The sequence below is a fragment of the Harpegnathos saltator genome, unplaced genomic scaffold (genome assembly GCF_003227715.2).
Source record: "Harpegnathos saltator strain DR-91 unplaced genomic scaffold, Hsal_v8.6 scaffold480, whole genome shotgun sequence".
Taxonomy (NCBI): Eukaryota; Metazoa; Arthropoda; class Insecta; order Hymenoptera; family Formicidae; genus Harpegnathos; species Harpegnathos saltator.
In genome coordinates, this window is record NW_020230294.1 from 866,179 (window position 1) to 894,100 (window position 27,922).

Consider the following 27,922-nt stretch of genomic DNA (forward strand, 5'->3'; position numbering starts at 1 on the left):
TGCGGCTGCATTCAGTTTACGCCGTGCGGTCGGCGCGAAAGGTACGGTTTGTACGCGGTGGACGCACCAGCGAGAAAGAGAATATATATTCTGTGATCAGCGCGTACATCGCATGTATCGCGCCGTGCAACTTTCGTCTCGCATGATCTCCGTGACGCGAACGTGAAACGACGAGGAGCGGACCCACCGCAATGTCACGGGATTAATAATCTTCGGCGGACGAGTCGTGTCAGCGCGTCTTCTCTTTCTCTCTTTCTCTCTCTCTCTCTCTCTCTCTCACACACACACCTGCTCCTCTCCTTCTTCCTCTCTGTCGGTAGATGCGTTCCGTTTTCACGTCAGCGTTTGAACGTCAGCCAAGCACAGCGCGCACTTTTTACGGCCCAGCGCACTCGTTATACTGCACTTCGAGATTCGTGAGTATCTTATCTTCTCGCGTGTGGGACTCGCGACGGCGAGCGCAAGAGCATTGATCGATCGATCGGTCGATCCTCGGTCTCGCGGTTCTTAATCTCGACGAGAGGATGGCGGACGCCGGATGTGCACGCGCTGTGTCCAATTGCATTCCGCGTATCGGAACCGTGACTTCAGTAGATACAGCTGCTCTTTGCTCGCCGGCGCGGCTGCGCGTGTTCGGACACAGTGCGCACAGTGTGTCAATTCAATTCCTAACGAGGATTTTCCTCTCTTTCTCTCACTCTCATCTCATTTCTCTCGCCTCATTCAGAAAAAAAACGCCGCTTTTTTAGAGCGGAGTGATCACGCGATACAAATGATACGCGATAACGTAAAGCTGTGTTTTGTCTAGAATCTGCATAATCGATCTGACGTCGTCGTTTCGTCGTAAACAAAGATGACGTGCGGACGTTGCCTCTGAGACGATTGCAGCAATAATAGCGCTCCTTAAAGTAAACAATGCTGGCGTTGTCAGTCGTACGTTATCGTGATATCAGTTGATAAGACTGAGCGAGTGATTCATCGATAAATGCATAATGAAACTTAAAACGCACCCACCCACGTCAATCCCGGCTCGGTTTCACCAACGACATGTCGCGACGGATAGCAATTGTTATTCAATCAATCTCGTATTACCCGCCGGCTATTTTGAACTTCGTCTCAACGAGATTCGCTCATGAAATCAAAATGAATCGATTGTAAACGATCGACGAACGGAACCCTCCCCCCCCCCTCCCGAAACGCTATCGTCGAATTCGCGCACGTGGCACTTGAGACATTTAGAATAGTTTACGATAAAGCCTTATCTACTACATACTTTTTGTTTTCTGTTTCTTTTTCCTTATCTCTTCTAGACTTAAACCTCATATTCCAAGCTAGAAAAAGATGAAAAAATGGGAAGCAGAAAGCACATTGTAGATCAGACTTAAAAACGATCCATTTCAGCGGGCAAAAGAGCGAGTGTCGAAATCATAATAGATTCGTTATTATCGGACGAATGAAATCTCCACCACGAGATCGTTGAATGTTCTTCCTTCAGGCGAGGGAACAAAAATAAAATACACAGCGGTAAATGAAGAGCTTGCGTGCGTTACGCGCTGCGATGCACACACACTTGCACCTGTCGTATAATATATATGTCGCAATTACAGTTAATAATTGCTGCATACAGCATTGTCTCTAGCGGACTGACGGTCTTGTCTGAATTTGCAACTTGCACGCGACTTTGTCTCGGCATCGGCACGTGTTACCGCGTGAGAGTCGCCTCGTGTTTCTTTCGCGTCTCCTCTTTTCTACTCGGCAGAGCTCCGTGGAAAAGAACGTAACAGAGAAAAACAGTTCGATCTTCGAGACGTTTGCCATCGATCGAATGTACGAATTTGCTTCGACATGCATGGGTCGACATAAATATTGAACACCGAACACGATAATTTCACCGAACGTTCAGTGGAAAACTCGCGCCGCTTTTCCCTTTTTCTCTTTCTGCGGTATCTAGATCGCGTTATCAACCAACAATGTTTACATCCGTCCAGTTTCATCGAATTCAGCAAATTCCATCGACCTATGAGAATTAAAATCTCCACATGAATTTGCTATATTCGCTGGCTCAGCGTAAACATTAAACACCAGACGTTAATATTCCATTAATTAAATTATTAAAAGCGTTATCGTATTACAATAATACTACTCGTTATAATATTAAGTTATTATAAATAATTTAATTAAATGCAAATTTTCCACCATTTCTTCCATTTTTCGCAGTACTTCGATTATCATCGGCTAGTGTGTTTACATTCGGTCGATCTTATCGGCAAGCAAACTTACTCGATCTACGAGATTCATCTCAAGTCTGCGGTAGAATCTGTCCGATATAAACACACGCGTGATCTCCCTCACAATGAAGCAATAACGAACGTCTCTACTCTCTCGCTATCTCTTCTCCGCGTATCGGCAGAATTTCGCACGGAGTGTTAGGAAACAACGCGGATATGGGTGTGTACGCGTGCGACGTATCCAAGACAAATCCTTATACATATTGGATATACGTCGCGTCCGCTGTGCGCGTGTACTGGAATTCGAAACGGAGAAATTCAGGAATCAGGAAACTCTATCTCTGACCACGTTATATCACGCGCGCAACACCGCATGCAGAATCTCCTTTGTACAGTTCGGTTTCTCCGTCAAGGAATGTATCTCCGTCTTTGTCCACCTCTCCCGACAAAATCTCAAGCATTTTCTCCACGCGCGATTGTCATTGTCGCTGAATTCTTCTCGCAACAGCGAGCTTTAATATCTCCACATGTCTCGTGATTGATTTCGTTATTTTTCAAGCGCTGCTCGGCAACGGATACGCGCTGGATACGAACGAGTCGTCGGACTGTCGAGGACGTATTGACTAATCCGAATGAACGAAGTAAAGATTAAAATATAAATATCTTGCAGCGTAATATCGGCAATGACAGTGACCCGCATGAGAATGCTTGCTTATGCATGCGCAATTACGCAATTACGTGCGTGTTGCCACCTGTTGACGTGATCGAGGATTCGACCGCATTATCGGCGACCGGCTCTCCTCGGTGCGAGGAAATCGTTACATATTTGCGAAAAAAACTTTCTCCCACGATCGCGCGACACGTCTCGATTCAGCAGGAGTGCACGTACCGCACTTTGCGCAACGACACCGATAAGATTGGCCGTGCTAATACGCTTTCGGTGCGACGCGATCCGCATGCGTTATGTGCGTGCCTAGGGCTGTTACTCTTCGGCAGCAGCTTCGAAGAGAGATAGATATCTTCGAAGACTAATATTCAAAGTTTCGGCGTAAAAGAACTTGGAAATTTCGAAGTTGACTTCGAAGCATCGAATTATTCGAAGCTTCGGAACTTCGAAGCTGCCGAAGAGTAACAGCTCTACTCAACACGCGAGCCACAAATGACGGCCACAATCGAGACGGCGATGTCGAAAATAATTGCAGCCGAGGCTACTGGAAGTTATTCCAGTGGAAAGAAAGAAAAGGGACCTCCTTTGCTCCAGCGAGAATTCGACAGAGCGAAATCGGGAGATTCCCGCGTTTGCGGGCGCAGCGCGCTCAAGGCTGATGTTATTCTTCGGTGCATGGCCGGTGGTGCCTTGCACCTTAACGCATTCGCGTGACCTAAAAATTGGACCAGCTATAAACCAGTCCTCTTTTTCGTTGGCCGAGTCGGCGCCCGAGTAAACTCACACACGTCGATTCGTTCGTGACCATGTTCTGTGACCAATAGTCGATCGTGTCCGCGGCGTGTAACCTACTTAAACGCCTCGCTCTCTCTTAACGTGACGTCACCGAGTGCCATCGCCGGTAACTTAAACGAGACCCTCAGAGAAGCGCTTTGTATGCGCATCCTGAGATATTTCCGATCAAATCCACTGGTGAGGCGTGAGGCAATTTTCAGGGATCTCTCGGATAACGCATAATGCGAGGACCCGCGCTCGATTCATACGGCGTGTATTTCGATTTACTTGACTTCCGCCTAATAATTCAGGATATTTTACTTCAACGGATCGATCGATTATTATTAGCCCTTGTGACGGGCGAGGGATATTTGTATATCGTGTATAATCGACGGAGAACAATGAACAATGGAATCGTATCGAGGATTCTCACGGAAATATCGCGAATGAACGAATTCGTGTGACGAACGAGGGATTCGTAGCTAGAGGTGTAATTTTTCTTCGAAGTCTTCGTATTCGAAGCTTCGAAAAACTACACTTCTAGTGTTGTGCACTTTTTCCGAGCCGAAAATGCCCACGTGTGTGAACGGATTTCGCTGGCTCCGAGTGCTGAGCGTGGATGTGAAACACGCGTTGGTCCAATCTCAATCTGAATCTCAGGGCGAGAAAAAATATGGAATGCAATAACTGGCGTGTATCTAGTTTGTTTTATTTTATTCTCTAACTAATTTTATTCTCTGACTAACAGACAAACAGCACACAGAGACTGATACCGAGACTCTGGGCTGCCTCTTGCCAAGCTTTGTGCGAGAGATCGCTGAACTTTGCGTTATATAATTGAAGCTGCGAGATACATCAACGCTTCGTTCACAAAACCACGTGTGAAGCATCGGACAATTCCTAGCGAGAGTTTCGCGAGTTACCAACGTCGTTGCCACTGCCAATGCCACCTCACCTTCCTCGCCGTTAGCGAATTACCGAGAAACGTGTTATTTTTATATTGTACGCTACTTTTCTTTTCTGAATTACCTTGAGATATCTCTGAATGTCAGTCCTGGAATATCAGGAAAAGCTTGACGAACATTTAAAATTATAATTTGTGCGTACCCCACTCTCTTCCTCAAAAACGTTTAAGACCGACATCGTTAAACAACATATCTGACCACTGAACGGTGAACATAATTTTACAATCGTTACTTATAATTATTACTTGTCGGTGTTTTATTTTTATCTTATCTCGGAAGGACGCGGTTTTAGACTAGAACTATCGCAACAAGCCTTTTGATTTACATTTTTAAACAAGGCAACACGTATATCCACGAGAATTTTCCGCATAAATTCACCTCAGTGGGTGAGCAAATATTGAATCATACATTCGAATGCATGTAAAAGCGTAAATTTTGGATGTTGAGCTATTTTCTTCGGAAATAGAGCGGAAATAGAGTTATTTTCGCCGTTTTATTACAGCCAGTCCGCGTGAATTCCGCTACTCTCACGTAGTATCGTTCGGCTTCGGATAAACATTATCGGCAAGCACGGACTGTTTCAATAGCATAATATGTGCAATAAAAAGTCCGCCTTTTTTAGACTGTCATCGATATTATTTCTTTTTCCATTTTTATTTACGCTGTTACACTGATATATCCGCCAGAATGCCAAAAAGATAAGAAAAAAATTCGATATCGATTTAGAGTCTCGACGGGGGACGGACCGAAACGAGACGTCATGTCAAGCCGAACTCGCGAACTGTAGGAGCATGAATAACCAGCATAAATTATTAAAATGTGTTTGCGTCGCCAAATTGGCATTGCATAAATGTTATCGATAAAAACATGACGGTCGAGTTCAAGGCTGCGAAAAGTTCCACTTTCCGCAGATTATCATTGTGGGCAGTTTCGCGTAATTTACAGGAGGGACATGAAAGAAAAGTGAAAGGTCGCGCGGCTATATACAACAACATCGATGCCGACGCCGCCGCCGTCGTTCGATCGCTCGCTTTTATCTCCGCGATTTGCCGCGATTGTTCGGTTTTTGTGTCATTGGGAAAGCCGCGATTTTTAATTGTCGAACAACACACCGTCGGGCATTTCTCCTCGCGTGACCGTTAAATGTCCGCCAATTTTCACGGCCCATAGAGCTCTTTTCTTCGCTCGACCGAGCGATACATATGTAACGAGCAAATGGAACGAGTAAATGCCGCGCGTGGAAAGTAAGCAATAATGCCGCCCGATCGGTCGTGTGTGCCGTGCAGTATTAATCCGGAGGAAATTTTACGACACCGTCAACAGGCCGATTTATTTTCACTGCTCGATCGAGAACACTCATTATTGGCCGCGGTCACTTCGCTGCCCGGCACAAACGACACTAAGTACCGCGACATTAAGTCGCAGCTTAGTCGCGATGTGGCTTCGTGCACGCCTCGGCACGTTTCTTTTTTTTACATAATATTACGTTCGCCGTGGCGCACGCGCGCGTATCGCTCCTGGTATCGTTCTCTAAATTCATTTAATGCGCTCGTTTACGTGAAAGTTCCCACACGCTGCGCCTTGTTTCGTAGCGGGAGAGTTATCTTACAAACTTACAGCTCGGGGACAAATTAGCGTCTCAAATTGGCTTGCAATTTTTTCTATGCAAGGCTGCAAATTTCTACGGTGCTTTGAAATCACCGGGGCATTCGTTGGGAGTTCGCGTCGGCCGAGCAAGAATTAAATGTCGAGAGCGTTTCCACAGACAAAGCCGCAGGACAATGAATTCGTTGCATCGTTTTGCGTTAGCTCCGCAGTCCGTTGAGACGCCGAGCGAAGGAAATCGGATCGTGACAGGCGCGATCATCTGTTCCTGTGCCGCATTAATTGAGAAAGGAACGAGACCAAGGTTAACGGTGACACGCATTGCTCGCCGATGCAGCGGCAGCTGCACCTTTTTGCATCCGTCACACGGAAGTCATCCCGTTACCGCGCGATAGAATTGTCTCTGACTAACCGGAAGCCGCACGAACGCCAATCCGATGACATTTCGATAAATAGGCTGGACAAAGAACCTCGCGTGCGCGTGCTTCTTTGTGTTGCTCTGTTTAGTCTGACGAGCGGCGGGGGAGGGGGGGGAGGAGGGAAAAAGTTATTTATCGTGATAACAGAATTAGCGAGTCGACACATCCGTGATCTTAATGTAATCGAACGAACCATCTCGGGATTAAGGCGTTTGAACGATGACACGAATGGAGCGAAATTCCCGACTTCTTACGAAAGAACATGTGAGAACATTCGTAAGAAGTCGAATATCCAACGCACGTCGTTTGATTTGATTACATTGCGTTGCAAGATCCGTGTACGGACTCTTATCCTCCTCATTGGATTCGTCTTATCGGGAGAGCCTTTTCTAAACGCATGAAAATGCAAGAGATCACGCGGGCGTTTTCAAGGAGCGAATGAAAGCACTCGTGATTACGCATTCGTCGCGCGTGATTATTCGGATACCGGTGGAAAGTCGCCGAGGGACGTTTTCGCGCGCGAGAAAATCATCCCAGCCCCACGCGCACAGAAACGCGGCTTCCTATGGCGGGGGGGAAGGGGGAATGCGCGAAAAGTCTCGCGGCTCACGATGATCCAATGATTACCCGGACAGCGCGGATGTTTTTAAAATTAAGGGAAAGTCCGAGCGCGGAGGAAGAAAGGAAGAGAAACGTAATGTCAGCGGAGAGGGGGGGGGGGGAGGCCTTTGTGCGTTCATCCGAGCGGCACGCGGGGAAGCGGCTTCTCGCCGGTGGAAATCTTTCCTCCCGTTATATCGCCTCGCTCGAGTCGAATCGAGGCCTTGGCAAATGAGAATTTCGGCTTGCGCTCGACTCACCGTGAAAATTGCGGCCACCGCTATTACGACGGAGACGGGCGTTGCGTAACACAATGCATTCCTCGCGGCGCTTTTCGAGCGAACGAGTCAACGTCAGCGGTATCATGCTCCTGCCAGAGAAATATTCAAGCAGCGTGACAAAACGCGCGGAAATGACGCGCTTTACGCTGAAGCAACATTTGGCCGATTAGAAATCTGTTTTCCCTCCTTTCGGCTACTACAATCGAGTCACTTCGTCCGCCAGCGAGCCGATTTTCTTTTCCCCGTGTATCTTCTTTCTATCCGTTCCAAACAGAATCCGTCGTGACGAAGATGTGAGTCGCACATCCGTGAGCTACGTGTAATGAGACACAAAGGAAAGGAAAGTGAACAAGATGACAGATGACTTCAATTAATGTCCGCGGCGAAGAACGCGTCGACACCGAGCACAGCTCGCGGTCACAATCGATAATAGCGTTATCGGTCGCACATCGTCGCTTCCTGCGCGAGAGCGACTCGCTATCATCGCGAGTAACGCAATCAATCATAGCGACGAAAGCCGCGCCCGACGTCCGAACGTGGAGCCGTTTGTGAAACGCTGCGTTATCCGTCGTCAATTAACGCTCGTCGCGGACGCGCTCGCGCAAATTAGTGCGACAACGACCGCCGTCCGACGATCAATCCGCGTGTGTGAGCGCGATATATTATTAAGCGCCTCGCGTTTTCTACCCGGGGGCATAATTTCTCGCGGCCGACGACGAAGATGACGACGAAGATGACGACGAAGATAACGACGAGGACGACGACGACGACGACGACGGTCTGCCCGAAGTCTCTCCTTGTTTCGCTCTTCGTCGCACCATTCTTTCGACGAAGTCATTTCTCCTCTTTTCTTCACGACACCTCCGCGCGGGTTTCTCCCGCCGCGAGAAGAGGAAGCTTTTCAGAGCGCGCGAATTTGGGCGAAAGAAATTGCCGCCGCGAGACGTCGCGAGGAAAGTCGCAGAGAAAATCACGCGCCGCCGCGGACCGTGAATGTCCAAACGGGCAATTGCACGGTACGAGTAATAATCTCGATTGATGATGATATTATCGATTGTACGACATGACACCCCGATCGGAAAAGACCGTCGCGGTTGGTACTCGCGGCGCGTGCAATGCCTCGGCGAGACGTCACGTCCGATCGATTTTGCGAAATGTAGACCGCTTTCCTGAATAGATTAGTGAAATTCGCAGGTATCTCCGCTGAATGTTCGCTGTGTCGCGTGTTATGTCTCGCTAGATTGTGTGTTTCTGAAGAGGAAAGCAAAATGTTTCACATTGCTGCAGCGGCGGGACCTCTCGATTATCCCATGTATCGTGCGCGCATCAGCAAATACGCGGACGAAAGTAAACATTGGCGGAAACAGTCTCGTGGATAGCGTGAAATTGTGGAGAAGAAATCGGAATGCATAAGAAAAGGAGAACAAATTGCGAGAGGATTCATAACTGATGGTATTTGGCTCTTTATTCCTATGAATATAAATAAAATAATAATCGACTGATTAGAGAAAGCTTCTACAGGAATCTTTTCTACGATCGAGTTGTCTTCCGGTCTAATAAAAAGTAATTCCGGGATAATAAAAAATCAGTTGTTCGGACTGATATTTTTCCGTGCATTTCTGTGTTTGTAAGAAAGCGATAACATTCGCGCGCTCAGTTATGGAATCTTTCATCGCGCGTCGAAAATAAAATTATCAGAGAGATCAAAAAAGGAAAGAAAAATATTTTTTATTAAATCTGCGCTTGACTCGGTCAAAGTTGTCACTCTAAGTTTCCGTCACTTAATTACATCTAAGTCTCCGACTTTGCATAATTATAAATTTCACGAGCGATGCATATTCGTTGAATGGAAATTCCACGCATGTTCAAATAACCGCTATGGAATACCCGTCACGCAACATTTATCTCGCGTTACTCCTGATAATTGCTTCGGTTGCGTGACAAGACCAATTAGATTTCTGTGATCTTCCTAACACTTAGCATTCGATAGCGCATACAAGGTGCGTTCGTAAACAAAAGGACGTCGCGGGGTCGCGGATCGTGGCGATGCGGTTCGCGGTAAGGAGAGAAATTAAATGCAAAGGTAAAAAGAATCACCATTGAAGAAAGCCAAGAACGATGTCTACGGAAAAACTACCGTCGCTAAACGAGATAAATTGTCTCGCCATATCGCGTAGAGTGTCAGCACCGTAACGACCAGATGACTGCCGCGAGAAGCAGAGAAAATATAATAATATAATTCACAAAAATTATTACTACGTCGCGATAAGAACGATCCGAGAAACCTATGCAATTTCCTCAAACGCAATTAACTCAGGTTATTATTATTACTCGGGCCGGCGAAGTGTCTCGATCTCGCATCATTAGAAAACAGAAGAAAGAAACGAGCGGCGGCAACGCTTCCTGAAATTCCGGCCGATGGATTACGGGGCTCCGTAAAGACTCCGTAAATTACGCCGGCGGCGACCTTAAGCACCAATGGACGAAAGTGGATCCCTCTAATCACGCGGCCGCCGCGGCGCACAATGATCCCCGGTGGAAAGTGAAGAAGCGGACGCGAGCGCCGCGAGCACACAGGCGCGGAAAGTCCCATTTCCCGAGTCGGCCGCGAAAACTGGAACTTTGTAAATGGAAAATCACAGCCGGCGAGCGCCGGCCAGCTGATGATGACGAAAGTGGATCAGCCGTGTCGCACCGCGCCGGGATATCACGCACTCGGGAAAGATATAAAGGAGATGGACGCGCTCGCGAGAAATCGCGCAGCTTCGTGAGCACGCGAGCCGCGTGCGTTACGCGCATAATCGGCCGCGCGGAGTGACGAAAGTGGACCAGTGATGTCACCGTGCGAATATTTCGATTTGGAAAGTCGCAGAAAGTGGTGACGGCCGCGACGGAGATGAGCGAGCCGCGTTTTCGATTTTTTTCCCCTCCGTCTTCTTTCCATCCGAGCGACTCTTCTTCCTGCGTTCTTTCAGGTTACAAAGCTGCTTCGCAGCTTCTCCGTCCGATCCGACGATCTGTCCGATATCTTGGAGATATCATGAGCCCGACGGAAGGAGGTTTCCCCCGAGTCCTCGCGCGGTCTTCGCTCTGCTGAAAATCCGCGAGAGCGCGCGTTCAGAATCCGAGGCGAGTTATTTCCGTAACCTCCCGTCTGTATCAACCAGCCGAACGGCTTTTACCTCAAAAGGATATCTCCTTCCTCGCATCTCGCAGCTGTCGGACTCGACACGATACAAGCTGCCCCGACGAATTCCTCCGATACCCTCCGCCGACTTTCATCCTCCGATCGAGGAGAGCCGCACGGCATATGTGGCACAGCGCCAGTTTCACGCGCTGTAAATTATCCACGCGCGCGCGCGCGCGGCCATTCATATCGCGCCGATGTATTTGTTTTTGGTCCTTCCTTCCTTTTTTACCTGATTCTCGTACGAGTGCCATTCGTGCGGGAACAAATCGTAAACTTGTTACGCGCGTCGCGTCCCTCTCTCTCTCTCTCTCTCTCTCTCGCGCGCGCGCGGTCGCGCTCATGTATCGCGGTGGTGATAGTGACTTTCGTTCGGCGTAACATTGAGCGGGAGAAGGTCGCATATCCGCGATCATTAGCATTGAGAAAGAGATGTAGGAAGCGCTCGCGCGCGCCTATCAACAACATTAATCGCCGGCTCTTGTCGCGTCGGTTTTGAGGAAGTAACGCGCGCGACTCGCCGGAAGCAGGCGGAGGGTGCCGCGAAAGTTTGAGGAGTCACGCGGATGAGTAGGCTCTTCGCTCTCTCGCAGGATACGTGGAAGGGAAAAAAGTGCGTTTCATCGCCGATTAAAAGAACGGAAGTCTCTTCACCGCTCTTCACCGCTGAGGTCGACCATAAATTTCGTACTTCAAGTACGACGCGTACGACGCATGAGCAACTTTGCTTCTCGGGGGGATCGACACGTGCATCCTGATAAGATGTCCTTCGTTTCTTTAACAATCGAGTTATCTTGCACGAGATGCATCTGTTTGCCGCTCGAATATCTTGAGAACTTGCACTGAAAATTTGAGTCACCAAGCGTTCTTCGTCGCCGGTCGAGAGAAGACCGGCGCACGGACTAAAAATATCCTCTCTGCTCGCGCTCGAAAAACAACGGTTCGTCGACAGATTTCCTCGGCGAACCGGTTCCGCAGTCAGTCGCGCGCGGGTGCGCGGTTGGCGCGGAGAAATTTCGTTTCTAACTCGCGAGCAGGACGGAGGTTTTAATTAGCGTCTGACAATCCGAAGCGAATTCACGCGTGTCGCGAAAAAACGCAATATCCGCGTTGCGAGCCGAATCGCGCGACGACGTCTCGACGAGCGTGGCGACAAGTGGAGGGCCACGTGGAAATATATGGTGGAGGCGCGACGCGACGTTCGGTGGCCGTTTTATCGCTCGTAATCCTCGCTAGACGCTGCGCGCCGCTCGCGATGCTCGTACGTTGCACTCGCGTAAATTCGTGCGCAATGAGCTTAAGTGAGTCTTCTTTCGTGGGGCCCTCGCGGTGGGTCAGATAACGGTCAGCCGCGTATTCTACTTGGCCGGTGTTCTGCTCGCACCTCGGTCGCACTGCGTCGACGCGGCAATTTGAGAGCGCAGACGGAAATTCGAGAACGATTTCCGCGCGGATCACCGGCGTGCCGAGGGAGAAACTTGAGATGTCTTTCTTGTCAAAATTCAGCTTGCTGATGGGAGGATAAATAAGTACAGTGGTATCATCGCAACAACGCTCGCGGACGCAATCAGACGCGCGTTTCTCTCGACAATTAATTAGACGAAAACAAGAGGAGATCGCTTGAATTAACGTTACAAGCGCTTCGATCCGCGAAGACGGCCAGTCGGCCGTCGCTGCTGAAAACCTGTGGTTTCACTTTGTCTTGGGAATCCCTTGGGAGCGAGAATGTACACTCGTCGAAGAGGAAAACGCTTCGTGTGTTTAATGAGCCGCCCAAGTTCGTGCCTAAGATCTGTTATTTTAACATCAACTTCGATGTCTCCGACGTGAGTTCGCAATAGGCGACCGTCGAGGCGATGGAGCCAGGAATGGAGAGAACGCCGATAAACAAGCCAGAAGATATCCGGAAGTTCGAGTCGCACCGCGTCGCGGATACAGCGGAAGTTTCGCGCGACTTTCGCCGAAACCGATCCCACTGACCCACTGCGACCCCGCGACGGGGTTCAATAATTAGCCGTGAAATTTAATTGGCGTAGCGACACGCACGTAGCTCTCGATGCCTTAAAACGCCGCCGCGAACTTTGATCCACATCTCTGACTTTCTCGCTGAGGAAGTAACACAGCTGAAAACGATCGAAGCTGCTAATCATGCTTGGAATCGCACGAGCGAGCGCAACGAGAGATATTACAACGAGAAACGCACGAAGAAGTCCCGCATGGTCATCCTCGCGACGACGCTGCTCGTGAATGCTGCACGCACGTCGCCTTACGTTAAAGCGCGCTTCTTCAATTGCTGCCTTCTTCATTTTCTCCTTTAAGACGAGAGGTCGGGCTTCTCCGCGAGAGAACAGTCGCGCGGAGAATCGCGGATGCTGCTCCTGGCATTGCGCCAGAGCATTGCGTCCCAAGACGCGCTGCATGAGTGTGGCCTTGACACGCACGTGCGTGTGCGCCGACCGTGGTGTAATTCATCCAGCGTAATTCATTCATTCCGAACGTCCGTCGCGGCTGTGTAACTCATTTCCGTTTCGGCCGCTTTCAGCGCTCGATCTTTCAGTGCCGAGTAACAATGAAATCGGTGATTCGCGAAATCGCGTGACCCGCTCGCGACGAATCCCTCGCTGCGTATCACGTTCCATTTGCCAAATTGCCCGGCGCTATTTGCCAATCGAGGCCCTCGTGGGAAATGTTTAAATATTTAACCGCTTTCGTTTCTTGTTCTTCTCGCCCTGCCTGTTCCGAGCGCGCTCATCGGAGCGGAGACGGAACGAACGGAATGTCAATGGAAAATACAAATGCTATCGCCGACGATTCTGTTCAGTTTCGCTGAGAATAAATAAAAAATAAATAAATAAATAAATAAATAGATAGATAAATAAAAAATAACGTGAATGTAGCAAACGTGTTTAAAGCCAAAGGCGAGAGCGAGAAGTGAAGATTCCGTGCTCCAGCGAGCCAGAAAAATATCCAAAATCGCTCGCTCGCTCTGTGGGTTTCCGTTATCCGCTATATTCTGAAATCCGACGCGATAATTCAGGCGAATTTTTACGCGCAGTTCCGTTAACTTCTCCGTGTCGCACGACGGGTTCGTCGTGTCGTCGTCGATGTCTAGCCGATCTAGCGAGGATCGTCGTTATTTCTTACGCGTTCGAAGGACGCGTTCGCGGGACGGGCGGCGACGCGACGTGCCTTCGTGCCTCCGTTGCTGACCCACTTATTGCCGGGCAACAGTATAACGGACGAGCTCCGGTATGCCCAAAAGTTCCGAGTGCTGTAACAGTGACACCGTTCGGGCGGGAATAAATCGCCGCTCGTTTTCGCGGCGCGCGCGACAGGAAAAGCCGCGCGTCGCGACGGACAAGACGCTTTCGCGCGACCGCGAAAACCCGCGCCGTTTCCTGCTTCCTCGCGCGCGCCGGAGCCGCTATTTTCGACGTCTCGTTCGCGCCGAGGAAAGTGCAAGTTACGCTTCGCCGAATGCAGATTCTCCCTCCTTTCCCCCTCCTCCTCGTCGAAATCGCACGCATGCCGCGCCTTTCGCAAGAACCCGCGCGGCTATTAATCGCACTTTTCAACCGCTGCGCAACCTCGCAGTGGACATTTTCACGCGTAGCGAGCGCGCTCGGGGATTCGCGATCGAGGCTCGTTTCCTTTGCCTCGGCATCGACTTTGCTACTATTGTTGGCAAAGGGCGCAGTAACGTTAACAAAAATCACTGGCGCGCCGCGCGGCGCCTTCCATTCGGTGAGATAAATCGTCGAAATTTTAATGTAGGTAGGTTCACGTGGATCATGTCACGCGAGCGAGTGATACATATCGTGCAATTGTTACAATTTACGAAAAAAGAAAATTCCCTGAGTAATTACCAATTTCTCGCCTTCGTCTTTACAGTCGCATTTTCAAAGTATCGTCGATAAACTGTGCGGCAAGAGAGGCAAGTTGCGTCCTTCTCAGGTCTACCTTCCGCGCGAAATCTTGCCCACCGATGTGAGTTTATATTAAATGAGGATCTCCCGACATAATTAGCGCTTGTTATGTTTGAGCGACACTTGCGCGGCGATATATCTTAACGTGAGGATTATATAATTGGACTGACTGTCAGAATTACAATTGTGATATCCAATATCCATTGCTTTCCCTCTGTGATTGCAGGCAACGATACCAAAGAGTAGGAAATAGCATGCCAAGTCAAGACAGGATATCGTCGAGTTGCCTCCTCCTGTTGTACCTGAGCACTTCGATATGGGTGATTGCCGGTACGTATGCACACACCTCGCTACGTGGACCGTTTCGTTACGTGGACCGACCTGAGTCCGGAGTTTCTCTCCGAAACCCTCCGTAACGATATAATTCTTTTCGCGGGAGCGACGCTAACACCCGCGGCGCTCGTTCTCGTTAATCGACCGGAATACCGAGAGACACGCGAAACGCGGAACGAACTGCGTAACAAAAGCCACAACGATCTGCTATCGGGATAAATGGCGGCTTGCGTAATGAAAACGCGAGAGGTTGACAGGATTACGACGCAACGTGATGAGCCTGAATTCTTGTTTTCCTTTTTCACAGGCTCGCGCGAATTTCGATCGATCAAACGTCGATTACGTCGGCGATTTAAGTCGCAAAACAGAGCGCGACTCGGCGCGCAGCCTCGTAACCTCTTTTTACCGAGAAAGTACTTTGGGATTTGCATGCGACTCGATCGATTATGTCCGCGGGAAATTATGTGACTTCCCTTGAAAACGCGAGGTTTTAGCGGGCCATTTCGAGCGTAACGGAGAAATTGTAGGTTTTCAGGCGGGACTGACGCCGGGTGCCGCGGGTAGCCCGTGAGACGCCTTCACGGGAAAGATCGGCATACTTTATCGATACGATCTTTTCCACGAAAGTGCGCGATCGGCGAATCGCGATTAATCGCGGCGTGAAAAATAAACATTTCCACCCGTACGAAACGGTCCGGTGAGCCGCGCCGTCGGCGATCGCCCATTTGTTTTTTATTTCGCTAGAAAGTTCAACATCGTCGCCCGAACGATTCGGAAGAGAGCATGGAAGAAACCTCTCGTCTCATTTCGTCGCACGGGATATTTGTCCCGTGCCGCGCGAGTCGCGCGTGATTTCATTCTCGAAATTCGCGCTCTCTCCCGAGAAAATCCCGAGTCGCTTCCTGCGAACGCATTCTGAGACGTCGCATTTACAGATCAAAGTTGTCGGCGTAGGAATTAGGAGAATGTGAATATATAATTCAACAATAATTAAATACTGATTAGAAGAGAAAATGGTAATTTTACGACGAACAATAACCAAGAAATCCAAATTTAATATTCATGCATCTTGATACAACGAAAACACGCACGTTGTGTGCTCCGAGTGTGCATACCTAAAGAGAAATATGAACGATCGCAGATTGCATTCGCGCGAATTCGCTATTATTCGCGTCGTAAAGCTCGCTTCTTCGCGTGACTCGTCGTTTTCCTCCGGCACAAAAACGGTCGCAGCGGCGAAAACAAGCGTTTTCCGCGAATCGCGGAATCAGCCTCGCGGCACTCATGAATCCGCGAGTCCGCGCAGAGCGAAGGACTCGCCGCAACGACGACGAGGGGCGACGCTCTCGCATTTTCCGGCCACGGCGACGGCGTTGGCGTGTCTCGTCGCTCGCCTCCTCGGTTCATTATCAGTCAGATAACTCCTGTTTCGCATCTCGTAGGAAATCCCATTCGGTACAGGATGAGACGGGAAGCGGAGATAGCGTCGACCAACTGGACCGCGTTGGCCGACGAGTGGATCGCGGCGAAGGCGCGGGCGGCCGAGAGGATGGACGTGGCGTTGCTGCCGTTCAACGAGAGATACAGGGAACTTCCGCCGACCGCGGCTACGGAGACCTACGTGGTTAACGGCACGAGTTCGGATCAGATGGCACGGGTGAGAAAAAGAATCTACGGTCCCTAAGTTGATCTAAACTGTGATTGGCTGTCCGGTAATTTCGTGTTCGTTAGCATGAAAAATAGGAAGAACTAAAATTAATGTAAAACTGAAAGAAACAAAATTAACGTAAAATCAAAGAAACGTAAAATTAATGTAAAGCGAAAACCACCGGGGAAAAGATCAGGAAGACTTTGGGTCCCGTTTGCGCGTTTGAAGCACTCCTGGCTTGAATCCGCGAGATTTCGGGATCGCACGGATAGATCGCAAATGGATCCCGAAAATGGTCCATGCCGATCGGTGTCTCTCTCGAGCACGTGCGACGCTCAAGACAAACGAGGTCGCACGAGGACGCTCCTCCGGAGGTCCGGTCGTGCGTAAGTCGCCGATTGCACAAGACTCTTGCTTCGTTATCAATTGAAAACTTTCACCGACCAGCGACGCAGTAAACAGTGCCTTTTATTTGTCTCATTTTTTTCTTCCCGCGGAAGATGACGTAAAAATTTATGGCAATAGCATGGCATGTTGCTGATGTCTCACCGCCTGGGCTTTTAGAAAACGCGAAAGAAAGAACGCGCTAATTACGCCGTCGAAATGTGATCTCGAGACGTTGCCTGGCAACAGTCTCCCGTTATCTAACATGTCGACATCCGATTTTGAAAAATTCGTGATGATCGCGCGACGGCTACTCATACCTCTCTTGTTAATCCCTCGATAATTCTCTGAATCCCAAAAATGAATTCGAGCAGACGCCGAGATCCGAGATCCGGAGGTCTTAAGAGGAGAGGCATTCAGATTACTTGCAGCTCCTCGACGCGTACATTGCGCAAGTTCGGGAGCTGACAATGTACCGGCGATGTACACGCGACGGGCGCACATAGTTCTGTCTGTTTCTACTTCGCGTGACAGTGGTGGTTACGCGCCGGACGCAATCAGACCGTTGAAAGTACATTCGACACACTCGATTAATAGGAAAAGTAGCATCTGCCGGCCGATTGAAGCCGTCTCGCCTTCCGTAAACAGATAGCCGTGCGACGAAACGCTTCCCCCTCCGCCAGCGGGGGGATCGTCACCGGGCTAGATCGGAAGAATCGGCGGCGACCGTGAAACGAGGGAAGACCGTAAAGAAACTTTCTACGTCCGTCGGCGCTCGTTTCGCCTTGTAATGACACAAAATCGATGCATTTTCACTCTTGCCTCCATGTTCGGCTACTCCCCCCATCAGCCCCACGCCCTACACGTGTTCCTCTTTCTTTCTCTCTCTTCCTCCGGAGTCGCTTTAGTCGAGCGCTCATCAATACGGCTTGGTTAATAAAAAATCCCCGATGAATCGTGTAATTAAGTAATATAATTGCAAGCGCGACCCGACGCTTTTCTCCGTTGATGGGCCTTTCTAACGGCGTTCCCCGGCGCGCTTTCATCTGCCGTCTGCGATATATATCCGTGTGTTATCGTTCCGCCTCGCGAGGAGATTAGGCGCGACTCTCCAAATCAAGCGCGAACAATATGCGCACGCCTGCGAAATCGACGAGCGTGTGCGAGAAATCACTTTCCCATATGGGACCCCGCCGTTTCACCGTGCAGCGTATCGTCGCGGCTGCCAGGATATCCTAATCGCGCCTGCGAGAACGTAGCCGCGTCAATCGCGATTCCGATGGTCCTTTCACAAGATTCTCCCGTGGTGTTCTTTCTTTTCTTCGGCAGCGTCGCTCCGTCTTCGCTGCACACTCGATGAGTGAGGAAGATACACGGAAAATCTCAATTCGTTCTCAATTAGAAGAGAATTAAAAGAGACAGACATTGCAGACTGATTGCAGAGGTCCTCCCGCAGGAATCTTTCTGTTCCTGCACAAATCTTCCTTTTTCCTCTGTCTTTTCCCACGCAAGGGACAATTACATCGATGGAATTATTTTTTCTATGTAGGATGCTGCTCGCGTCGCGCTAAGTGGAAAGCATCGTTCCTTTTCCCTCCACCTTCCCTCCGCCTTCTCGTCGTCCTTCTTCTCCTTCCTCAAGTTCCCGTGCGTCTTTGCCCGACGAGACGCGACTTGTCGCCGGCTCTCACTTTCAGTGCCAAAATACTTTCACCGTGGCGACCGACGTGTCTCGCCGCGAATGCAAGTATGTACCCTCTATCCTGCCTCTATTCGCCTCGTTTACACGCGTACGCGTAATACACGGTGTCAATGACTTTCGCCCGCGAAAGTCGCGCCGATCATCGATACCGTTCGTCATCGCTTGCGTAAAAGAAATCGCTGGCGGACACGGATCTCGCGGAAAGCCGCGCGGTCGATTTTCGATCGCCCGGTCGAGTCGCCCGGGAGGAAAGTTATGGAAAGCGACGTGACGAGAATTCGCGAATCGGCGAGTTACGGCACGTTAGACTCGCGCGCTCAACTGATTTTCAGCGGCGTAGCCGGACTAATTACCGGCGATGAAATGGATATTTATGAGCTGATACTGCCGCCATCGAGGCTGCTGCTAAAACTCGCAAAAGCCACGGCGGCTGAGGACGCGCGGAATTACACACGCGCAGCTAACCGTGCGCAACGACGCTTGTCGCTGTCGCTTCTTGCATCGGACTTCACGAACACCCGCCGTGTGGAACAAATTATCTCCGCGCGTGTGTATTCAAACACACACTCGTGATACGACAATTCAGGATCGCCGGGGGGCTGCTGCTCCGTGTGGGACTGAGAAGAGAAGGTGAAACCGCTTTTGAAGGAAGCGCTCAGGGCGACCCGTCACCGAAGAAGCCGGTACAAGTGACGAGCAGTTAAGGTTTCCCAGCGACGGGATCGCAATGAATTAACGATTGATTATGTCCAATTAATTAAACAATTCGCTACGTTTGACAACAATTGCTCGTGTCCGGTTGGGATCATCTCGATGATCGATCGCTCCCTCACGTCGCGATTTCGCGATCGCGCGTGGTCTTGCTTGCAGCTGAATTACTCGCGGATGCTGTGGGACATGGAGACGGTACAGCCGAGTGGTCACTTGTCCGGCTTCGTGGACAAGGCTCTCAAGCTGCTGGACCTGAGGCAAGTGATGATGGAGGTCGAGACCTCCGTGATGTCCAAGGTATCTTGCACCGCGTGCAAGGTCGGCGCCGGCCTGCTACAGCATTACATAAAGGCCGGCAAAAGCGACGAGGAGATCATGGCCAGCATCTATCAGTTCTGCGTGTCGCTCAACATACAGAGCGCTCGGGTCTGCCACGGCGTCACTCTACTCTTCGGGGTAATTCGCATCGCATATTCTGAGTTTCTGATCTACCTCGTCCCTTTCAGGGCGAGGAAACGGTGATTACCGAGATTAATTTAGATCAACCTGATCAAAACTGCACTTTGCGTAAATTTTCGTGAAATTTCGCAAAATTTTTAATTTTAACGTCACAGCTCATGGTGTGAACTTTTACAAATTGAGAAAATAAGAAATAACTAAATATACGGATAACTACGAGAAATGAGCGGAAAAATATGGAATAAATAAAAAATTGAGGAATTTGTCAGAAATGGATTTGATCGTTTCTGAGAGACTCGCGCTCCCTGTCCTGAGATAGTGTTGCCTTTTCAAACTAACAACCAAAAACCCGCCAGTGGTGCGATTCTTTAACTCTTTTGTATACCGTAGAAAAACTGCGCAACGGTAACGAAACTGTCGTTAACTCCAATAACGAGTTAAAGAATTGCGTCGCAGGTCGCTCGCGTCATTTTCGCACGACCGAAGAAACGAGAACCGTCTCGCAGTCGCGACTACTTTTTTATCAGAAATGAAAGAACAGCTCTCCCGGGTCGTGCGCGTCCGTTAGACCGATATTCATGCCGCAGGTGGAGGTGATATACGTGCTGAAGCAAGTGAGCATGGGCCCGGCTCAGATCTGCAGTTTCGTGATCGGTGACGCCTGCGACGACGCGTTCAATCCGCTCCATGAGTGGGAGGTGGCCTTCCCGCCGGTCAAGAAACCGCCGATCAAGCCGCCCATACCGCCTCAGGAGGCCGCGCCGACTTTCAAGGTGTTGCATATCTCCGACACGCACTACGACCCGTATTATCAGGAGGGCGCGAACGCGGAGTGCAACGAGCCCCTCTGCTGCCGATTGACGAACGGCGCGGCGTTGACCGCCTCGGCGGCGGCGGGTCGATGGGGCGATTACAGAAAGTGCGACACGCCGAAGAGGACGATCGACCACATGCTGAAGCATATCGCCGATACGCACTCGGTGAGTAGCACAGTTCGTCGATCGAGCGCGACTGAAATGTGATGTATTAAATTATAACACACATGGGAGTTTGAGAACCTCGAAGAAGACTGATAGATGGACTGATAAGTTAGGCTATCTACCTTCAGCATTTTGCTTATGAAGATAGCGATCCCAGGAGCATATACTCGTCTTCTTGAAGGCTCACTTCAGACTTTACTGATTATAGACTTCACTGATTAAAACGCGCTAGCTAAATGAGAGAGGAGGAAACGAGATGGCGACGGTGGAACTGTTTTTCTATAGCAAATATCCAGCTCGGAAAGCCGATCGGAAAGAATCTAACGACACGTACCGGTTCTTCCTATTTAATTATTATTATGAAAGGGAGTGATTAATTCATCACTATACAAGAAGACTATATATATGAAAGAAGCGAAGAAGTTTCTCCATTTTTTTCATAGATTTACTAACGATCTCGTTTATTTTTCTTTCTTCGTACGTCACGAAAAAGTTCCAACGAAAAAGTCAAAGTTCCACTTTAAGGCTCGTCTACATTAGCTGTAAGAGTAAGGCTGTAAGGTTGCAAGACACGAAATGAAATATTTTCATTCGTTGACAGCTTACTTTACAGCCTTACAGCCTTACTCTTACAGTTATTGTAGACGAGCCTTTAGAGATCTCCCGCTTGCTCTTAATTAGCAGTTTATAACGAAGTTTATAATAACAAAGGAGGATTTATAACAAAGGAGTTAGAACAACTGAACATTCTGAATATTCCATTGGTATATATCTTGTGACTGCGCGTGAAATGCTCAGGATATCGATTACATCCTCTGGACCGGGGACTTGCCGCCGCACGACGTGTGGAATCAGACGCGGGAGGAGAACCTGAAGATTTTGCGTGACACGGTCGCGCAGATGGTGGAGATGTTTCCAGGCATACCGATATTTCCGGCCTTGGGAAATCACGAGAGCGCGCCGGTTAACAGGTACGTCCGTAGTTCATACGCGCACGCTTGCATTTCATCTCGGCGCCGCAACTTTCACTTTTCCGGGAGAAAGGAGGGAATCATTTCAGGTAGGAATTGACTCTCGAAATATATCTGTACGTCCTGAAGCCGATTCGGTAGAGCACAGCAGTATCTCTTGATAATGCAAGAGAGATAAGACAATGCGTGATGAAAACGATCGTCGAGCATTTTCCAGTCGATCACGGCTGAATATTGAAAAGTTCAAGACACAATTGCAATCTCAACTCTTCATGAATAAACGTGCGACATGACGAGCATTGAATAACGTTGACACAAATGCATAACGACATTCTGTTACTATAAAAAGCTCCAACTCCATGTTCGACGTCTCTCGATTAAGTCTCCTCATCGAAGACGAAAGACTGAAGGACTGCTCATTTCAGCTTCCCACCGCCCTTCGTGCCCGAAGAGAACAGCATCTCGTGGCTGTATGACGAGCTCGACAAACACTGGAGACGCTGGCTGCCGGCCGGTGTCTCGCACACCGTCCGCCGCGGGGCGTTTTACTCGGTCCTGGTGCGACCGGGCTTCAGGATTCTCTCGGTCAACATGAATTACTGCAACAACAAGAACTGGTGGCTGCTGATCAACAGCACCGATCCGGTCAGCGAGCTGCAGTGGCTCGTGTACGAGTTGCAGGGCGCCGAGATCAACGGCGAGAAGGTGCACATAATCGGTCATATTCCGCCCGGCCACTCGGACTGTCTCAAAGTCTGGTCGAGGAACTACTACCACATCATCAACCGGTTGGTAGTCGATCAAAACCGCAAGTCCACGTCGTGTTAGTTCGTAAAGTCTGCAATAAAGCGAGTCTTCCGCTCTTTGCTTTAAAACCAAAACTGTGACGTAATCTGACAATAAGATAAAAAACACATTTTCCTAGAAGTCACGTAATAGTTTCGAGTTTGGAACAAAAGACCAAAGTCTTGCTACATGGTAGACTGAACCTAAAGCTGGATTTTTACTGTCCCCCTAGACAGTGATAGACAGGACTCCGTCAGTCCTCTGTCAAAACATTTTTCAATACTTTTGTGTTGGAATATTCATAGCACTCGTCGCTGTCACGTATCTCGATCATTCCTACTGAAGGAAAAAGAAACTTGACAGAGGATTGACTTGCTGTCTGCCGCTGTCAAAACTGTCAAGATAATGAAAATGCAATCTACTGTCTAACTCGTTGGCTGCCGTGCTGATTTCGACTGATTACTTCAATGCTCGAGTCAAGTTCGAATCACTAAGATCACTTGTACATTTAATTCGTTGCACACGATTGGCACGTTTTACACGTGAAACCGTGAAGACGCGGCGATGCGACCACCATGGCGGTTAACGTGTTAACGGCAAGCAGAACGATGCGATTAATGTCTCTCCTCTGCTTCCATTTAGTTACGAATCGACCATCGTGACCCAGTTCTTCGGGCACACGCATTACGACGAGTTTCAGCTATTTTACGACACGTCGGACTTGGGTAGAGCGCTCAGCATTGCCTACGTCGGGCCCTCGGTCTCGCCCTACTACGATCTCAATCCTGGCTACAGGATATACTACGTAGACGGCGATCATCCGAAAACCACGAGAATGGTCGTCGACCATGAGACCTGGGTCATGAATCTCAAGGAAGCGAATCTGTACGATTACCCGATCTGGCACAAGATGTACAGCGCGCGGCAGGCCTATCAAATGGCGTCGCTCTTGCCGAAGGACTGGGACTCCCTGATCGACAAGATGACCAATGAGCCGGCCCTCTTCGACCTCTATTACAAGTAATACACTTTGACAATTGCCTCGCGCGAGGTCATCACTTTGCGAGATATCGCGATTAGGATCCTCGCGACGCGAATGTATTACTCGCGACGATTAAATGTTGTTTTTAATTAATTAATTTGATTTAAAATAGCGTAAAGTAAATAGAGGACATATGTAGAAAAGAAACATTGTTCGTCGCAGATTTAGAAAGGAGAGGCAAATGGGACGTTGCGTCCTTCGAACGTAGTTTATAATCTTGCGAAGGATCGCGCGGTTACAATCTTCATTATCATAAAGACTCATCGTTTCACCATGATTTGAATGTAAAAAAAGGCGTTGCTCTGCGGTTTTAGGAGGAAAAGGCAAGCGGTGAGTTATTTCCTCGACGCATTTGCTTCTAATTTTCGTAGGCATTATTACAAGAACTCCCCGGTGCGACCAACGTGTAACGACGAATGTCGTAAGAGGCTGCTGTGCGACCTGCGGAGTGGAAGGAGTCACGACCGAAAGGCTCTCTGCCAGAGCCTGGAATCGCGGATCGACGTCGAGACGAGAACGGGTTGGCGTGCGTGGATCTACAAGGGCCTCGCATTATCGTACGTAAAGGATCTGTGGTACCAGCTTTACTCCGGCAACACTGAGACTAACGAAGTTGACTAACTCCGGGTGGATAGGTGAATGGAACGGACGATCGCGCGGTCGTAGCGTGCACAGTCGGCGGATCTGTTTGATGTGCACGCTTCTCCATTAGTAACATTTATATTCGCGATAATCTCTTTGGAATGCACGCGAAAGGTGGTGGACGCTATTATGATAACGCGAAACTACTCAAGCTTCCTGAGTCTAACAACGGAAATTGATGATTATATGTATAGTCTGTAATAGTCGTAAGAGTCGTCTGGATCCTTGTAATCGCGAATGTAATTAGTACTAGATGCAAATAACCCCGCTTGATTGCGAGACAAGAGGATCTACAGAAGAAACATTAACAATCTGTAGAAATTATTGAGATAACGGGTCACAAGTAGATATACAGACTGATCGATCAGTACATATCGTTGTATTGATACATTAGTTATTAATGTCGGTTGTTAATTTGCTCATTACCAATGTGTCGATAACGTACGCTCATCATTTGATGATTAGCATCCCATGTGGTGATATAGCTATATTTTTGTAATGTAAAATGAACGCACATGTGATTTAGTTTCCGCCAATCCTCCAATCCTCTGCGACGAAGTTATTGAGTTATTTTTATTCGATAAAAGTTAATTGTTATTCCATAGTAGAATTATTGTTTCATTGTTTAGTTTGCATTCAAGGTAACATGTCTTTGCGTTGGAAACTGAGCGATCACAAAGGCATGGATTTGATTATCTTATTTTCAGCTATTTCGACCAATGTTAACGAAGCAATATTAATAACAATAGTAAATATTATATGAAAAATTGCGAATCACTCGTGCCTTATCAGAAAAGTAATTACGATTCTCTTAAGCGAAATTATTCGTAGATCTCTGCGAATATATTCGATCACGTGAGCGGTCGTTGCGAGAAATTTTAAAAACTATGTGTTAACCGTGCATTTTTCTCCTTCACTGGTTTCTTGCGTTAGATATAACAATCTATCTTCCAATTTTCTCACTAGACTAATATGAGCCAAAAATATGTGTTTTCCTTCTCTGTTTACAATTTATTAACTGATATACTATGTAGGCTTAAATTTTAAGACTGTAGGAAGACGTAGACTTGATAACGTGTAAATGTTGATTTTACTCTAAGCTCTGTATTTAGCCCAAAAATTTCTAACAAGCGAATGTCGACCAAACTGCATTTAGTAGTTCCTAGACATCTATTGATGTATCGCTTCATATATATTGCATGTGTGCGAGTGATTACGTAACACCTGCATGAAAAACATAAAAAGAGAGAGAAAGAGAAAGAGAGAGAGGGAGAGACAGAAATCCAGAGCACTAACGATGATCAATAATGAAGAAGCTGTTCGATTCGTGTGTTTCAGAGGTTTCTTCGCGAAACATGTCGCGTTCTGATTAGCTTCCAATGCGCGGACAACGCGAAAAATGCGCGCGTCACGAATAAAGCGTTATGAATTTTTTTAACACACGATCACACCTCTTATCGCGATCGGATAATGCATGCTTTATATGTTTACACAAACGCACACACATACACATGTACGCCTGTAAATACGTTCTTTCCTAACAGAACTTTTTCAATAAAAAATAGCAAACAAAAGAGAACGGTGTCGGGCCTCTCAATTCACCAACATGACGCGCACGTTTACGTTATAAATAATTTTTAACGCTAAGCTTCGGCCGATAACCCATGCAGCACAGATCTCCAAAGGACATCCCGAAGACATCCTGAGGACGTCCATACATCCTAAGAACGTCCTCAAGACGTCCTCAGGATATCCTCTGGAGATTTTGTGCTGTTTGGGAAGCGACTAGCACGTTGTAATCAGCAATCGACTGCAATCGCCGTTGTTTCACGATACGTTGCACGCGAGTGCAGTTTTCGAGCTTTTTCCTACCTCACGAATCAACGAGGAGCGACGTTTTAGATGTGGTTTCACCTTGCTGGAAGGCGCCAAAATTTGTATGTGCATAGACAAAGTCTCTGTAATTGGTAACCTTGTTTGGTGGCGGAGCGTAACACGGTGGTTGAGATTTCTATCGTCGCACAACGTGTACTGTAGTAAGTAGCAAAAGTGCAAATTTGTCAGCTGACTTTATTACACGCGCATTTGAATCAGCCGCAATAAATGTTCGCGGGTTACGATTGTTAAAGACGCAGGACAAACGGTCTTTTTCCGTCAAACTCGGACGAAAACACGAGTCGTTTAACATTGAATCTAAAAATCACAAAGTCTAAAAACTGGGCGTATTACTTTTAAATGCGCTTAAATATAAGCTGTATAACAATTTACATAACATTTATACAGATATATAGTTGATATAGTTATAGTATACATATATACATAAATATAATTTATATAATTTACATAACATTAATAAATATTATATGATAATATAATATGATTATTCCGGTTATATGATAATTCCGCAGTAATATAATACACCAAAAGTATCCGCGAAGAAATTTTCGAATTATTTCATGAAATAATTGATTGGTACAAGTCGACTTATGCAAGCAATCTGAATCAGTGTAAGAAAAAAATCGCGGTTAAAAAAGTGAAACGACATTAAAATTAATGAACAATACAATTTATGTGGCCGGTTCAAATGAGATACCATCTTAGTTGCCAAATTGTAGCGATAAGTATAATAACCTGTATGGGTGACTAGTAATCGCTTTACTGCTTATCAGCTATTACGTTAAAACTTCTGTTTTGCCCATCGTTATCTAAGTAGAGGCATAAAAAGTTTATTTGTCGCAACCGACTGTTGCATCTTCCGCGGTTCACGAAAATGAAGGAAGCGTTTTGTGCGATAAAATCTGTTCTTTATTTTCGCTCGTTGAACATGACGCAAGAGTTTTGTCATTATACTTTTCTTTTTTTATGGTCCGATAAACACGTGGCAGCTAAGATAACAGTACTTGTGGAAACTTCTAAGAAAGTCATCGTAACTGAATCTTCTCGGATTTGCAGGATGTCGGTGGTGATGGCCATCCCTAGGTTCGCGTACAATCTACCAAAGTACGTCCTAGGACTGGGTTAGAACATGGAAACGACTATGCCGTCGAGTGCAAATGTGTGACTCAACTTGTGATGTTAAATTATTAAAATGCTCGTGACGTGTCGTAGCGTTCGTAGACATGCGAGCCTCAATGCCGTTGACGACCGACGACGATCGCGTTCGTCGCAACTGATTGCCGCGTATTCGCGACTCGTAGAATCTAACGCGCGGAATCTCGCTCGAAACAAAGGGAGACTGAGGACCCTAACGTCTTTGAGAAACGTGTGAGTTAAGATTAGATATTAAGAGGCTGGACAAAGATATTCGTTCCAATTTATCCGCCTTTTTTACCGGTTGTCCTAATCAATAAGCGTAATCAATAACTCTTTATTTTTGATCAAGTATATCTCGGGTGCGTATATAAGGATCTGAGAAAATATTCGAATAAAGACAAGGACACATGGCGATATATCGTATCATCATTGAAAACTTCTATTCGCGTGTTTTCCTCGTGGCGACTACAAAGCGCCTTTGTATTTTCTCCAATGTAACGCGCACATTGTGTAAGATATGTAAATACAAGTGATTATTGTAATCGAACGGGTCGACGAGGAAAAAATAATTTGTTTCTC

General features: G+C 47.9%; 1 protein-coding gene across 5 annotated transcripts; it reads left to right on the forward strand.

Moving 5' to 3' along the window:
* LOC105188649 (sphingomyelin phosphodiesterase) lies at positions 1 to 27,890 on the forward strand. Of its 5 annotated transcripts, XM_025302260.1 has the most exons (11): positions 1 to 416; positions 2,788 to 2,869; positions 14,879 to 14,982; positions 16,428 to 16,642; positions 19,590 to 19,886; positions 20,477 to 20,869; positions 21,668 to 21,840; positions 22,266 to 22,628; positions 23,269 to 23,646; positions 24,040 to 24,225; positions 27,263 to 27,890. In XM_025302260.1, exons 3-11 carry the CDS (start codon positions 14,907 to 14,909, stop codon positions 27,330 to 27,332), a joined length of 2,151 nt encoding a protein of 716 aa, XP_025158045.1. In that variant the 5' UTR covers positions 1 to 416; positions 2,788 to 2,869; positions 14,879 to 14,906; the 3' UTR covers positions 27,333 to 27,890. The 5 variants fall into 5 exon arrangements, 4 of the variants coding, with proteins under 4 accessions (XP_025158045.1, XP_011148523.1, XP_025158046.1 ...); XM_011150221.3 differs by lacking the exon at positions 2,788 to 2,869; XM_025302261.1 differs by lacking the exons at positions 1 to 416; positions 2,788 to 2,869 and adding an exon at positions 14,618 to 14,797.
* Positions 27,891 to 27,922: the final 32 nt, after the last annotated feature.